Raw genomic sequence first — 16,841 nt, forward strand, 5'->3', positions numbered from 1 at the left:
TCACTAGTGTTATGCTTATCTCACAAGTGTGTACCAGGCTTTAGGCTCTCAATATATCTGGAACCGACTATCAATTAAATGTACCATCGCAAATCCTTAATCAATATTCTATATGGTGTATAGATGTCTATATTCAAGGATTTAAAGAGGCCAAATAACACACCGAACGTACGTTTTCCTAACGTTTTTCGACAGTGCCCTCACTTCTACTTTTAACATTATTTCTGAGCGGCCGAGTTCTGGTGCATGTGGCTCCCTTTTTTCCTTTCTTTTTTACGTAGTTTGTACTCAGCACACGAAGCAGGAGGCAATTGACATATCTTCGTGCTCATCGTAATAACTGTCACGAGTTTGACGATGAAACTCGGCCCGAGGTTGGCTTCACATACCCTTCGTAAGTAGCCTGATGATTTACATTTAATTGCTGGTAATGGACTCCATGATCGATCTCCTGGTAAGTGTCCTCCTGTTGTGGACCAACGTTATCATAATGAGTGACCTGGCCAGAACGTACGTCATTAACGGCTTCATAAGTGGACTGCCCTTCAGTTTCTAGTTCGTTAAGAGTAGTGTTGTAGTAACTTGGTTCTGTGGATGGTTTACTATAAGGAGACAACTCAAAGATTTCTTGTGTCCAACCTTGTTGAGGATTCCTTGAAACTGACTTTGTCTCTGCTAGAATATGAAAGAACCAAAGAAAGAAAAGAGGAGTGTGTTTTTCTATGCCGCATTCTATTTCGTTTTGAATCATCATGCATAGCAATTGTCTTATTCATACGTCCTTCCTTCCTTCCTTCCTGCCTGGCTGCTTTCGCTCCTGCCTGGCTGTCTTCCCTCTTTCCTTCCTTCTCTCTGGCACTCCTACTCTACTGCCATCCATCCCTCCTTCCCTCTCTTCCTGCATGCCTACCTGCCTTCCCTCCTTCCTTCTCTGCCTGTCTGCCTGCCTTTCTTCGCTAGTTGCTTCCTTCCTTCCTGCTAAGGGAAGGATGCATTATGCTAGGTCCATTCCTCAACCAGGAGGACGAGAGGATGTTACTTGTCAAGTTTCTCTCCTTTCACCAGTCCAACATGGCCAATCTGCCAGGGCCAGAGGAGGTTCTAGGCGGCATAGCTCTTGGGGTCATTGAGTCCCGCAAGCATGACAAAGCGTCATGCTCAGGGTGAAAGCTCGTAACTTAAAGGCTGTTCTGTTTGTATTTGGTTTTTTAGCTCCAAGCTAGGTAATGATTTTTATTATTACTCTCACCTGGCTTCTTAGTTACGATACTGTTAGGTGAAACAAGAAAGCTGAATCATCAAATGCAATATTAAAAATATCTACAGTCGAACCTCTAATAAGCGGCCACCCATTAAAGTTAACCCCTATATATTACGCGGCCAGTAATCAAAGTCCGGATGAGAGCTTTTCTATTTTTACCTCTATTAAGTGACCAGCCCCCTTCAAGCAACCATTATCCATTTTCCCGGCCATTTTCCCGAGAGTGGCTGTGTAATAGGGGTTGAACTGTATACAGATATAAAAGTTAAAACTCACCACTAGGATGTAACCGTCGCCACGTCACAATCCCACCGGCCACGATCACAAGAACAAGTAACCCAATCACTATTGATAATATCAAAGTTGTTGTCGGGATCCCATCATCTTTGGTGGTAAACGTAATAAATCCCTCATTTTCATAATCACCATCTTCGTCAAAAGATCGTTGAAAGACAGCGTATCTTGTGCCTTCTTCAAGCTTTCCGTTTTTATACCTGAAGAAAGCTGAAAGAAAAGACGGAGAGGCACCCCGGGATTAAATCAATTCTGTGGGTGTTCCTATAATAACTGACAAAATGAAGCCCTCCCAAGTCTAGAAAAATGTATCTTGACTTTTATATATTAAAGGGACCCTCCTGGTGCTGGTGGAAGAAACTGAAATGATGGCACTGAAGTCGCAATAACGCAAAACAAACAAACAACAACACCACCACCACCAACAACAAACAAGCAAGCCAACAAACAAACGGTTCACTATTTACTGTTTAAGTCCAGCTTATTAAACTTCAACATTATGAATTATTTTATATTATTATTTTATATTTTAAGCGGGGATTGTCCGAATTTTGACACCATCTTAGGATACAGTGGAGTCTGTTAATAAATCTCTGTTTATGTTCTTTAAAGGGACACGTGCTCGTTGCTCGTGTGAAAGACTATTTTGATAAGGGGGTGGTACTTTGCTACTTTGCAATAAAGGTATATTTTGCCAATTACGATCTCTGATAACTCTGATCAATTTTAATCTCAAAGCAGATCATTTATGAAAACCTGTTGTTCCAGGCTTTCATTTCATTTTTTTTCCCAATAAACTCTTCTTTCAATTTTTAGTGTTTTTGGTTTTTGACTTACAGGTTGGGGGTGAAAATCTCAAATGTTAGCCAGCGTAATCTCAAGTCAATATATACGTTCTTATGAATAGTAAATTGAACGCCATCAGATGTGAACTGACTCACATGATGTTTCTCTGCGCTTTCTCTTAGCTTCAGTAACACCATCTCTAGAATAATACTTCCCGTCACCAACAGGAAATGATGTCCTTAACTGATCGTTGGCGAACTCAGCCGTAATATAAGATTCTCCGTTCACTTGGTTATCGTAATTTCGCATGACTTTAATGTATTGCGTGTCCGATGATTTTCCTGGGTTTTGCCCGTCAGTTAAGGGTGTGACGATCATCTGATAAAAGCTGTAAAAGAGTGTAATAAGGTATTTTCACATAAGATGGCTGGCAATAGTATCCCGCATTTTGTAGCAGTCATACTCTGACGGATTATTACTACACTGTTATCAGTTTCCTACAAAATTGCTATAAAACGAATGCTCAATCGATGCTGAACACCATTTGGTCATTTTCTTGACCTAGCAGGTTACTATAGCTACAGTACAACCTGCCACACCTTTCATTTTAGATTTAGGTGCTAGAAACTCAAAAACGAGCTCTGTGACCGCCACCATTTTTTATTTTGAAGCAATGATCACATGTTAAAATGAAATATTTTTCAAACTTTTAAAAGGGAATTCAAAGTTACCTTGAGTTATTGAAAACTAAAGTTGGTTCCCAACTGCTTCCAGAAAGTTTGTTTTAAACTTTGAAATAAAATATTAACCAGCTAGTAGTCTTTGCCAAGGTTAGTAACTTTATGTCCTTTATTCTTCAAAATAGAAAATCGTAACGCAAAGCCCGGCTTTGCTGAAGTATATAACCAATGAAGCTTAGCACAGCCTGCGTTACAGGGCAACTGAAGACGAAATTTTAAAACACTTACCTGACTGGTTTGCCATTACTTAACTCTTTCTTAGTTTTAAAGGGAACGGATACTTCTGTTGTTCCAATGTTGCCATCAGGAGGCGTCGGAGCGGTCGGTGGGTCTGAAAAAACAATATAGAAAAAAAGAAAAGAAAACAAAAAACAAAACAAAACAAAACAAAAACAACAACAACACCAAAAAAAAAAAAAAACAAAAAAAGAAAAAAAAACAAAAAACAAAACAAAAACCGAAGGTAGGTATATTAGTTTGATGGAAAATATATAAGCGTTCTCTGACTAGAGCGTTGAAATACTATCTGGCAAGGTGAAATTTCGAGAGGAACTGACGCTTGGAAGTTTATCGTTTTTTTCCGAGCCCATATTCAACATACACAAGAGAAGATGAAGGGTGGAAGAGTTAATCCCCTACATGGGCCATATTCACGAAGTAATCCTTCTAAAATTATTTTTAGACAAGTATGGTGACCAGTTCTTCCCCGGATCCCGGATAATGTTACCACGGGTGTTGCTTGCATCACTTCTTTTGAACAGTTCACCTCCTGCTAACTGTTATTTAGATGTTTCGCTAAATTTCAAAACAATATTGTACATGTACATCATTATGTGCATCTGAATTTTTGTTAAAATTGCTATTTGCTGTGTTTGTGAAAAGGAGCTATATCCTCACCTTCAGTTGTTGCATTTTTAGGACTGCTTGCAGGACCTGCACCCTTCACCGTTGCAGCCTGAACTCGAAATGAATATGTTCTAGACTGTCTGAGCCCATTTACAACTGCTTTCAGAAGGGATGCAGCTACTTCCTTTTCGCCCGTCTCTTTCTCAACCGTGTAAAATATGACGTACTTTGTAATGATACCATGCCTAAACTCCTCAGGTACCGGCTGCCATTCCACCTCGACACTAGTACTGTTCAGTACCGTAACAATCGTTAATACAGGAGCCTTAGAAGGTACTGCAATATGCAAAAATTTCAGTAAGCGTTTGTTAATAAAGTACAAGTAGGTTTAAGTTCATTTGGCCGACCAATGTCGACTTAAAGATTATTACAGTACGTTCTTCAGATACTTGCTTCATGTGCCCCTCCTTGGTTTGAATTCTAGTCGTAATAAAAGAGACGGGGGCTTTTCCTGTATGCATCTTAACGAGTATAGGTGCTAAGGTAGAAACGCTCTCCTTTTATGATACTCGTTAAAAATGGCACGACGTGGTTGGTATGTACATGCAGAATCGTCGTATGCACATGTGAGTCATTGATAACCTCATGACGTCGAAATAATGTGATTATTATCTCCAAATTGCTTTAGTTGTAAACAATTATGGGGTCCATTTTTGTTAACTGAAAAATAAGCACATTATCGAGAACAATCGAGAGCAACCGCCGGTTGATACACTTTGTATTGTCTATTGTGGCCTCATTTCTGTCAAAAGAATGCTTCACCTAATTGGACTTCGCAGACCCAGACCTCTACCCTCACTTATTACTTATTGCAAATGTTACTCTTTTACTATCTTGCCATCTTCATTTACTTGCAGGACGGATATGGATGGTTACAAAACCAAGTGTTTCTACATCAGTGACACCTTAAACTGGGGAATTAATTAAAACCAACCAATCATCCCAACTCTGCGTCTGTGATAAACACAGGCTTTCTTTACTAGGTGATTTATTCTAACTACCTCACAAATGTAATATGCTTTCGTGTACTTGGTCTACTCACTGCCTTGCTTCGTGCTGACAGTGACAGGAACACTGGCTGGACCATCGCCTTTCACAGTTGCAGCTGACACCTGGATGCTGTATTTCGCGTACCTTTTAAGACCTGTTAACTCAACACTAAGTGTGGATGAATCAACCCGTTTCGACATCTCTGCACCTCCCTGTGTCTCCATATAAATTACTGTATAATAGCGGATATTACCGCGCTGTTCATTGACTGGTACCTCATCCCATGCGACTAAAATGCTGGTCGAGCTCGTGTTCTGTCCTCTCACATTTTGAGGAGCAGCACTGGGCACTGAACATAGAAGAATCGATAATAAGAGAGTAACAATGATGAAATCGCAACTTCAATAAACACAATGTAAGAGTTATAGATAACGTCCAAGAAGAACTGAAGCCTTATTCTGAACGACATAGGAAAAAAATGGAGTTTCTTGCAAAGTTTCGGATGATCACACTACCTTCCACGAGTGTCTTGAAACTGGCAAATTTTCAAAATGAACACGTGCCAACTATACGCAGTCGATTGATGCTCTCTAAAATTCGTTTAGAGTAAACACGAGCATAAAGCGATCTTTAGAGAGCTCGCAGATCGCACTGTTTGCTCTTCGTGGAGTGAAAAAATGGTGCTTGCTCACCGTGTTGAAGACGTAAATTATCTCTGCTTTCCTCAAGACATTCAAGTTGTGGCCTCTTTTTGCCATCGTAGGGTTCATGTTGGGCGGGTAATTTGATGGAAATCTGAATACTAACTTACCATCTTGGTTTGTAACAAAAAAATCAGGATCGCTGTAGTTTCCATCGCCCTTGCCGGTAGACGCCAAAACCCTGACACTGTAGTTCATATCCCTTATCAGCCCAGTTAGATTCACCTCACGTGTCGGAAAGTAGACTGTTAAGTTTTCAACCAGTAAAGAACTGATCGCCTGATAGCTCACCGTACAGCTAATAATGATACCATTCTTGTCTGCAGCTGGAACTTCATTCCACCTGACTAAAAGTGAAGAGGAAGTTGTGTCTTTTAACTGTAAATCCTGGGGAGGAGCGCTGGGTCCTGAAAAGGTAATTAGAAAGAATACTTTTTCATTAGCGAACAAGAAGTTATACTGTTTCTGCCAGGAGCCACTTCCCCATGTACATCAATCAAACATGTCTTTGGACTAACATTTGCTACGACCGGTTTTATTTAGCCTTTAGGTGTCAATTTAATTTTGAAGCTCAGTGCAGTACTTGTATTAATTTGCAGACAGGGCGTATCCAAAAGAACATTTCATCGGAGGGTAAAGGGGAGGTTGGTGACAAGCTTTACCTGAATCCTTTAGTTGAAGCCTGAAAATGACCATTTTACGGAAATCTTGTTGAGTTTTTAAAGTACACAATTTCCATGTTATAACATGGAATGCTTAGCAATGTTAGAATTTAAAAATTTAAAAATGGCAACCAGGGATAGAGTGGTGGTCAAAGCACTCGCTTCCCAACAATGGGGCCCAAGTTTAAATCCCAGACTGGACGACAGATAAGGGTTGAGTTTGTTGTTGGTTTTAGCTTTGGCTCAAAGTTTCCTCTCCGGGTTCTCTCCCGTCGTAAAAACCAACATTTCTCAAGTCGTTTTCGATAAGGAATCCAAAAGCCACAGGTTTCCAGATGGTACTGCTGTTATGTTCTTTCCTCAGTAAAAAGATACTTATTTACTTATTTCGTAAAACCTGATCCGTTCCTGGTTATTTAAACCGTACTTATATGCACTCAGTCAGCAAAAAAATGCTTACTATCCTGGTCTGTTCTAACAACAATAACAGGATCACTGGCTGGTCCATTTCCTTTTACAGTAGATGCAAACACAGTGATATCGTAGTTGACGTACTCCTTTAGATTTGTCAATTCGGTTTGATGAACAGAGCCATTTACTTGAACTTTCCCATTGTCATTCTCTGTTTGTGAGTGGTAAGTAATCGTGTAACCCGTGATGATACCATTCCGTTTTTCAGCTGGAACTTCATCCCACATGACTAAGATGCTGGTTGAGCTGCTGTTGTTGCCTGTTATATTTTGTGGAGCACCATCAGGTTCTGATAGAAAAGTTGAAAACAAGTTAACTTTGCAATGATTTTCACTAGGCTTTTATATATGATTCCTGCAAAGACTTCCAAAATAACTGTTTCTTAAAATTGTCAAGGGCATGCCTAACGTTAGTTGCCTGATGTAGCGCGAATACTGTACATGCGTGATATGCACATACAGAAAACATAAAGCTTGTTGGGGTCAAGTGTCTATTACCAAGCCGTTAAGAAAATTTTCTTCACGTACAACCAGAAGAAACAAAAAAAAAAAAAAAAAAAAAAAAAAAGCGGCGCGGCTAGGAAGAACTACAAAAAGGCCTGAACGAAAGCAAATGGCCTAGCAAGTGGTTGTTCACTGATACCCTGGAGTACAGGATACAATCCCCTTATTGTGCTTTCAAAAAAGGCACCGATAATGCTGATGTGCTTATGTACACTCTTTATTTAGTTGAAGTTTCTCACTCTTTCCTTTCATCAGCTACAGCTGACCAGGATAAAGAAATGCCAAGCCATACACATACATAATTACATACATATCCTTTATTAAAGTGTCTGGTCGTTCTAGCGAAAAGGCACTAATTGGGAACACCAGACACATATTTTCGTTGACCGTTTAACAGAATATGAAAACTATACGAAAAAATATCTGGTTGGGACGACAAAACGGTGACCCCAGCCGCTTAACAGAGGTGGTCACTTGACCGAAATCTGGTTTGCGGTATTACACTGACTATATTAATACATGTTTCTAGGACTAACAACCGGTCGCTGAAGAGACGGCAACGACTTGACTGTACTCCCAATAGTGGGTAATATCAATAGCTCATGTTTAAAAAACGATCCTTGACCAGTGTTCCCGTGATGATTTGATTTCAAAAGAAAACATCTATACTGATATGATCTCTTACTATGTAAACAGTTTATGAAATTCTAACACCTTAAATTTCTGCCGTCCTTCAAAGTGCACGGGTTATTTTCTTTGAAAAAGTTCCTTTCATTGATATTATTACTTTTTTTGCCTCAAACTGGTGAAAGAAGTTAATTCTACACAGGAAAGGTCAGCTCGAAAGTGATTAACAAACAAGAACCAAGCAGCCACAAAATCCACCATAACAACCACAAGAAAAAGATTTAAATTAAAATCACTTACTGTCCTGGTCCGTTCTAACAACAATAACACGGTCACTGGCTGGTCCATTTCCTTTCACAGTAGATGCATACACTGTGATATTGTAGTTGACGTACTCCTTTAGATTTGTCAAATTTTTTTGACGATCATCAAGACCAGCCGAAACACTTCCATCGTCATTCTCTGTTTGTGATTGGTAAGTAATGGTGTAACCCGTGATGATACCATTCTGTTTATCAGCTGGAACTTCGTCCCACGTGACTAAGATGCTTGTTGAACTGCTGTTCCGGCCTGTTACATTTTGTGGAGCACCATCAGGTTCTGATAAAAAAAAAAAAAAACAAAAAAAACAGAGCATGTGAGCACGAAAAGCTTTTTTTCACAGATGGGAGTTGTAGTATTGTATTTTAGGACTGGGCTTAGGCCCATTGCATGCTGGGCCAACGCAGGCCCGGTTACCGTTGTCGTTGTAGTTTCATAGCTAGTATGACAGTCATAGTTTATTAAAGGAGTTCCTGACAGAGTATATTGATTGCATGGAACGAATGTTAATTGAAAAGAAAAAAGTAGTTACTTACTATCCTGGTCTGTTCTCACAACAATATTAGGATCACTAGATGGTCCATCTCCTTTCACAGTAGATGCAAAAACTGTAATATTGTAGTTGACGAACTCCTTTAGACCGGTCAATTCCTTTTCACTTTCTTCAGCACCAGCTGGAACAATGTTATTGTCATTCTGTGTTTGTGAGTGGTAAGTAATGGTGTAACCCGTGATGATACCATTCTGTTGATCAGCTGGAACTTCATCCCACATGACTAAGATGCTTCTTGAGCTGCTGTTCTGGCCTATTATATTTTGTGGAGCACCATCAGGTTCTGATAGCAAAGTTGAAAACAAGTTAACTTTACAATAATTGTCAATACGCTTTCATATATGATTCCTACGAAAAGATTTCCACTCTCTTCACACATTTGTGGTGCAGCACTAGGCTCTGATATAGAAATTTAATTTGAGTTTCACTTGCATAAACATTACTTATACTTTACAATTAATTATTCTTGCTAATATCTCACTTTGTTATACTATTTATTGCATATTTTCATTTTATTTGTCACTGTATAACTGACGATGGATGATGTCTAATCCGAAACATGAAACTGCGGGCACCATAATGGGAAACTGTCTATGAGTAAATAATGCATAACTACAAATAAAATAACCCGAAGTTATGTTTACAAGGAAGTACCATGAGTTCCATCTGTCAAAATGCTTCATTTTGATTAGTTATATGAACAAACATATAAACACTAAAGGCATACCTAATCACAGCTGTTTAAAATCTCAAGTAACTTATTTTTATCGGAAACAAGTGAAAATAAAAGAGGCATTTGGAAAATTTGAGTTTGGCCTCACTGAAATGTGCATTCCTTGGTGGGGAATTTCTCTTAAGATAATTACATTCATATTATGAATGATTTTACTAGGATAACAAAAAAAAAAAAAATTCACACGTTCTCCACTGAAGAGTTATCAAGTGTTATAATGACTGCATGAACCTGCAAGAAGAAACCGCTATACCAACCAGAAGAAACGTATACTACAATACAAATTACTTACTATCTTGGTCTGTTCTAACAACAATTGGATCACTGGCTGGTCCATCTCCTTTCACAGTAGATGCAAACACTGTGATATTGTAGTTGACGTACTCCTTTATATTTGTCAATTCCATCTGACGAACAGAGCCATTTACTTGAACATTTCCATTGTCATTCTCTGTTTGTGACTTGTAAGTAATGGTGTAACCCGTAATGATACCATTCTGTTGATCAGCTGGAACTTCATCCCATATGACTAAGATGCTGGTTGAGCTGCTGTTCTGTCCTTGTGCATTTTGTGGAGGACCAAAAGGTTCTGATATAGAAGTTAAAAGTTTAGTTATATTGTAACGAATGTGGCTGGGCCTTAGTGCCTAGTTACACAATGCTGACTACCTGTTTGTTTATTTTACATTTGTCATACATGTATATCTTTTCAACCTTAGTTTCGTTGTGTATCGTGAACATATACCATGACTAACAAATAATGCATTGTGTATATAACTGCTATTTGCCGGCCGGGAGGTCCGTATTGGAAAAAACTGTGCGCGAGGTCTTGAGTATGCGGCGTCGCGCCTTACTCAGTGTTTCCCAGTAGGGAATGAGCAAGGCCGACAAATAACGTCTTCGTGGTTATTTCTTATCCACGATATTGCTTTGAAAGAAACATTCGTGTTGAGTTTTAATTAAAGCAGTTCAGGTAAAATCTGGCGTACGCACGTGTTAGACATTCCGGGCACAAAAAGCGATAAAAAAGCTTGAAAAGTTGCCAAAGTGTTGAATGCTTCCACTTTACGTTGCTCTGCAGTGTAACAAAAAGCTTAAAAAGTTGCCAAAGTTGGCTATTTAGGAGTGATGCATACTCGGGTCCGGATAGGAAAATGTGCACCACTAGAGCGCACACGATAGGTCAATCGGATTCAAGGATTTAGGATTCCGGACCGCTGAGAAGCTGGAGGAAAAAAATAAAAAGAGAAAACGTACTGTACCAGAACGACAACCTGAAGGTTATTACTTACAACATCAGATAGAATCTGTGTTTTTCCAGATTAATACAAACTATGTCATATTGACATATCCATTTTTTTTGACATTCTATGTCATATTGTCTCAATATGACATAGTTGGGCGCAATTTTCCAAGTGTGGCGCATTTTTTGACATTCTATGTCATACTGTCTCAATATGACAGAATTCCTTTGGGATGCTCATTAAATCTCAAAACAAATGAAGTACAAACAACAACTACCGAGCTGTGTTCTCAAGACGTGCGCAAATTTTCATTAAAACTGAATAACAAACATCTCTAGCGTTCTACAATGTGGTCAGTTACTTAAACCTATAAAAAACTTTAACATGTCACTTCGTTTTACCAGAGTCCCGAAGTCTCTTAGTGAAATGGCATGAGTCAAAAATTACCATAACGACCAAAAGGAGAGCTTGATAGGAAACTCTATTAACTACGGAATTACCAAAACATACACCAAAAATTCGCGATAAGAAATATTACTTACTATCCGGGTCTGTTCTAACAACAATTGGATCACTGGCTGGTCCATCTCCTTTCTCAGTAGATGCAAACACTGTGATATTGTAGTTGACATATTCGTTTAGATTTGTCAGTTCTGTCTGACGAACAGAGCCATTTACTTGAACATTTCCATTGTCATTCTCTGTTTGTGAGTGATAAGTAATGGCGTAACCCGTGATGATACCATTCTGTTGTTCAGCCGGAACTTCATCCCACATGACTAAGATGCTTGTTGAGCTGCTGTTCTGTCCTCTCACATTTTGTGGAGCACCATCAGGTTCTGACGTAAAAAAATGTAAAACCAAGTTTACTAAAGGCTTAATGACCCTTGATAACTGTCGTTATTTACTTTACGAAGATACTTCAGCCTATTCACTTTCTCTGCAAATTAAGTTAATTTGCAAAGAAAGTGAGTAGGCTGAAGTATCTCTGTAAAGTAAATAACGATGGTTATGAAGGGTCATTAAGCCTTTCCGACGTCACTTACTTGAGAAAAGTACATGAATCAAGGCTATCAGTAAGAAAACTGAGAGGTAAAGGTAACATCAATGGTGGGTAAGGTGCATGTAAAAGAGACTAGCACTACTGAAATTTCCTTTTGCGAATAGATTGACATTTAAAATGCTTTAAGCTTGAGAAAGCAGCCGCCTTGTGTCATTTTCTTGTTACATGTAAGTGACCATTTCTGAAATTTACACCAAGCATCTCTTACAGGCTTAAAAGGGGAAGGTGCGCACTCCGGCCAAAATGACCAACATTGCTAGAGCTTAAGGACGGTGCCTACTAAATACAAAGGTTTTTGCGTCAGATTTGGACCACGCAGAAAAAGTAGATCTTTACAAGGGCTATTGGAATCCACAAAGAAATATTAGGGTAGGCGGGCATTTTTTCGCGATAATTAGCCTTGGATCTCAACAAAAATGCTGACATCAGCATTTTTCTGAAAAAAGAAGGAAAGGATATTTCTTCACAGATTTCCTTAGAATTCACCTTCACATACAGAAAAGCGAACACATTCACATGGTAAATGGTGACATAAAAACCATTTTTGGTATGTTTTTAATAACAAAATTGTTGCTAAAGCGCTTTTAGCCCCTCTGACAGCCTTCCTCTGGTTCAGCTAAAATATAGTTTAAATACCTTTTGCCCACATCCAGAAACTAATAACTTTCATTTCATAACATAAAATGTAGGGGTAACCATGTGTTTTTTTAAAGTTATTGATCTTTTATGGAAACTTTTACGGTGCCCGTTATATTTTATCCTGTCACCTCCCCAGTAAGCAAAACATTTGCGTATCTCGCACTTGTTTAATACTACACTCTATTACTTATTACAAAAACTTAATTTACTTACATCACCATTATCACTACTTACAAATTACAAATTACAGTACCAGTCAACATTGGGTACAACACTAATAATACACATGAAAAAATTACTTGATTCTGATTGGTTAAGAGCAGTGCAGTTCAAGTGTAACACTAGTGCAAAAAGTGTAACATCAGTGCAAAAAGTGTAACACCAGTGCCAATTACACATCGAAATTCTGGATTATGATTGACTGAAAGACAATAGGAACTTTTCTAAGAAAATGATATCACGTAAAATGATGACGAAAATTTTGTGTTGAAACTTTGAAAAAAGTTTTCTCGGAGAAAAAATGGCTTCAAGAAAGATCTTCCGGCACCTCCTCCGCGCGAATTTTTTCATGTTTATATTATTAAGTAATCATACGGTTTTTCTCGTTCAGTTTTGAGTTAATTTGCACTTGTGAGTTTTTCAAAAAGCTGAAATTACACACGCCGAAGCGGCTTGTGCAATTTCAGCTTTTTGAAAAACTCACTCGTGCATATCAATTCCAAATTGAACTCGAAACCGTATGATTACCTATACTAACAATATAACAACCTTTTTAACAGGAGTTCATCCAAAATAAAAATGATATTACTAATAGGGACAAAAATAATAAGCTGATAATAAGAATAATAATAGAATAATAAGAATAATAAGCTGATCTCCATCAAGAAAGGAGAACATTATGCTAAAACAATCTCCTGGATAAGAGCAAGGACATCCTTCGCTTTACTAAGATCCGCACTAATCTGCCTAAGAGGTTCAAGAGCTAGAAGGAAAGCCTTTTGTGACTTTAAGAACATTGATATTGACGTTGAAACCCAGGAGGGAGCCATTATGTAAACACCGTTGAAATAGGTTTTAATAGTTTATTTCTTTTATTTACTTTTACCTTGTAATATACCGATGATGATAGTAGTATTAGTATTATTTTTTTAAAAAAAAAAAAAAAAAAAAAAAAAAAAAATAATAATAATAATAATAATAATAATAATAATGTAGCCACGAGAGTTAAATTTTTCCGTTTTTGGTCGCCTTTTCTTTTTTGTTTTGTCTTTGTCGTTAAAGGTTAACTTTTTGCGTACCTTTTTTGTGCAGTTTTAAATGCAAATTAGTTTTTTCACGTTGTGTTATGTAATCGTCTATTGTTTATCACGTAACCTCGTTAAGTTTATTCTTTTAGTTCAAAATTCCGTTTAAAAGCGTTATAGTTTTTTTATTTGTATTCAGTCGTTGTCAAATCCGGAGTGCCGTACAGATCTTGTAAGTAATCTCGTTTTTCCTTTCTATTTTTTGCTGTTTTTCGTATTGTTGTATTTTCAGTTTATTTAAGTTTAAGTTCGTATTTATTAATTTATGTATTTGTTATTTTGGTTTTAAGTGAATCGTTGGAATTAAAGACGAATTCGAAGCGCACATGAGTGTTATTTGCAAATAATATAACTAACAGATACAATACTACTACTGTTACTAATACACTATTCTAACATCTAACGAAAGCAAAGATGAGCGAAAAAAATATACGGACATGAAAAATTAAGTTAGAGCTGTTCAATGAAAAGAAGAAGCTAAATGTTATTCAATTAAATATCACTTGCTTCGCTCGCGTACTACGTCATCCGCAGGTACATGTTTACATTTGGATTTCAGTTTAATTTTCGACAGATAAGAGATAGTTTTTCAGCTGGAAGCCGTTAACAGTTAGTGGTTATCGATATGCTGCTATTCTGGTGTTCCTGGTTTAAGTAGAGGGTCAATAAACTTGATTTGGTCACAGCAGGAAAATTTTGCTTTCATTTTAGTCGTGTACTTACACGGTAGCGTAGTTGATTGTGTCATTGTCAACTCAAGTGCGCGCATGGCGCTTAAACCACGCCTTGCATGATGTGTAGAACGTGTGCGCACTAACAAAAGTAGGCACCGTCCTTAATAAGAGTTTTTACAGCATGAAGCAACTACAAGAATCACAAATACTCGCCCTAAGTGGGAAGGTAGTCTATTGTAGGTAATCCCCCTGCATTTTTTAGACTGTTCTCACAGTTCATCAATTGTCAAGAATTCAGGGGTGTAGACAAACATCATAGGAGAAGAGCGCCGTCTCTAGAAACACAACACAATGGCTTGGCCAGTGCTCAAAACAAGACTGATCGATCCGAGCTGTCACTCTGCTGACCATTATGCCATCACGTCTCTCAGCAGCACTGAACGTGCACTCTAGTCTCTTAACTAGTAACTTTGAGATGACAAGCTATTTAGCTCTCATGTGAGCACGAAAAGCTTTTTTTCACAGATGGGAGTTGTAGTATTGTATTTTAGGACTGGGCTTAGGCCCATTGCATGCTGGGCCAACGCAGGCCCGGTTACCGTTGTCGTTGTAGTTTCATAGCTAGTATGACAGTCATAGTTTATTAAAGGAGTTCCTGACAGAGTATATTGATTGCATGGAACGAATGTTAATTGAAAAGAAAAAAGTAGTTACTTACTATCCTGGTCTGTTCTCACAACAATATTAGGATCACTAGATGGTCCATCTCCTTTCACAGTAGATGCAAAAACTGTAATATTGTAGTTGACGAACTCCTTTAGACCGGTCAATTCCTTTTCACTTTCTTCAGCACCAGCTGGAACAATGTTATTGTCATTCTGTGTTTGTGAGTGGTAAGTAATGGTGTAACCCGTGATGATACCATTCTGTTGATCAGCTGGAACTTCATCCCACATGACTAAGATGCTGGTTGAGCTGCGAACCTGTCCTTTCACATTTTGTGGAGCACCATCAGGTTCTGATGTAAAAGTTCAAAACAAGCTAGCCGCTTAGCATGATTGGTTGGTTGAGCTTTCGTACATATATGTGTAAATGTTGTGAGGGCAGTTATTAACAGTCTTCTTCTTTAGTGGTTATCATAATCATTTTGTATGTTCCTGTCTATTTTAATTACTTAATCTGTATACCAACAAGGTACAAGGTAACATGTCACACTACGAAATTATTACTTTACGAAATTAATAATAATAATAATAATAATAATAATAATAATAACAACAAACACTAATAATACTTATTATAGCTACATTTTTCTAGGGCGCATTTCCCAACTCGATCAAATTGCGCCTAACAGCAAATAACTAACTAAATGAAATAGAACAAAATACCTAACTAACCAACCTTCTAACTAACTAAAATAACTGACTAATTTATCACTTAAGAAAAATAACAGACTAATTAACTAATTAATAGATGATATTTGCAGTGTTAGACCAGGGGTTTGTACACGTAAGAGGGACACCACTAGAAAATGAAATCGCATTACATGTATCTCTAACAAACGCCTCTTAACAGATGTCAGCAACTACCGGCGCCTTACAAACGACTTTTCCTCGACGGAAACGAAACCGACAAACGAACTTCTAGCAGACCGACTTAATTTAACAATAGACGGACCAAAATCCGATTAATTTAACAAACAATAGACGGATCGAAACCGACCAACGACTGATGACAAACTTTACTCGAGTTTTTTAGCCAATACCATCATGGCTAGACTGACCAATCACGTTCAACGGACTAGACTTATAACATCATCGACTGACAAACACTATTCACTTGACTCTGAAGATGACTTTCGCTCAGGTTGTAGAAACGCCAGTCACCAACAACAGTTCTTTTCAGAACTACCCTCACCCGGACGATCACACTATACGAACGTAATTAACCTTTAGTACCGTGTCACCGTCCACGGCTTGAATCCGTTAATGATGAGACCGTGAATTATGTTTGTTAACAATTGCCTCCTCTCTATCATATACGTGTTACTCTAGTACATGCTTCAGAAACGATACGCCAGTAGTGATTTTGAAACCATTGCTCTATCAAAATTCGTAATGATCTAACAAGATACAGTTGTCAGCAATCCTACAAAATCAAATCCTACCTTATTATGGAATGTTTGAGAAAAAAAGGAAAAACACTGCGCGTTCATGACTTGATTATCCGAAACAAAATTTTCCAAAGTTACGAAACATGTTGACGAAGCGGAAGAGAATTTTTTTTCCTATTTACAAGTAGCACGAAGAAGTAGCTTATTTTAACGCCAAATAAGAAATTGTAGCCGTCGCGATTGTCTCAAAGGATCT

The 16,841-nt window shown here is 38.0% G+C and overlaps 1 protein-coding gene across 1 annotated transcript in view; it reads right to left on the reverse strand.

Annotated features, from left to right (window-relative positions):
• The window catches only part of LOC145467312 (uncharacterized), a 166,733-nt gene that overhangs the window by 11 nt on the left and 149,881 nt on the right, over positions 1-16,841 (reverse strand). Inside the window, exons 43-55 of the mRNA XM_081450852.1 lie at positions 15,191-15,490; positions 11,335-11,631; positions 9,841-10,137; positions 8,799-9,098; positions 8,242-8,541; positions 6,801-7,100; positions 5,789-6,085; positions 5,030-5,326; positions 3,979-4,263; positions 3,310-3,412; positions 2,497-2,729; positions 1,538-1,765; positions 1-675 (exon numbers count right to left, since the gene is read on the reverse strand). The exon at positions 1-675 is cut by the window's left edge and continues 11 nt beyond it. Coding sequence (XP_081306978.1) covers positions 344-675; positions 1,538-1,765; positions 2,497-2,729; positions 3,310-3,412; positions 3,979-4,263; positions 5,030-5,326; positions 5,789-6,085; positions 6,801-7,100; positions 8,242-8,541; positions 8,799-9,098; positions 9,841-10,137; positions 11,335-11,631; positions 15,191-15,490 — 3,569 coding nt within the window. The 3' untranslated portion in view covers positions 1-343. The remainder of the gene's footprint in view (positions 676-1,537; positions 1,766-2,496; positions 2,730-3,309; positions 3,413-3,978; positions 4,264-5,029; positions 5,327-5,788; positions 6,086-6,800; positions 7,101-8,241; positions 8,542-8,798; positions 9,099-9,840; positions 10,138-11,334; positions 11,632-15,190; positions 15,491-16,841) is intronic.

Source organism: Orbicella franksi, chromosome 14 (genome assembly GCF_964199315.1).
Source record: "Orbicella franksi chromosome 14, jaOrbFran1.1, whole genome shotgun sequence".
NCBI lineage: Eukaryota > Metazoa > Cnidaria > Anthozoa > Scleractinia > Merulinidae > Orbicella > Orbicella franksi.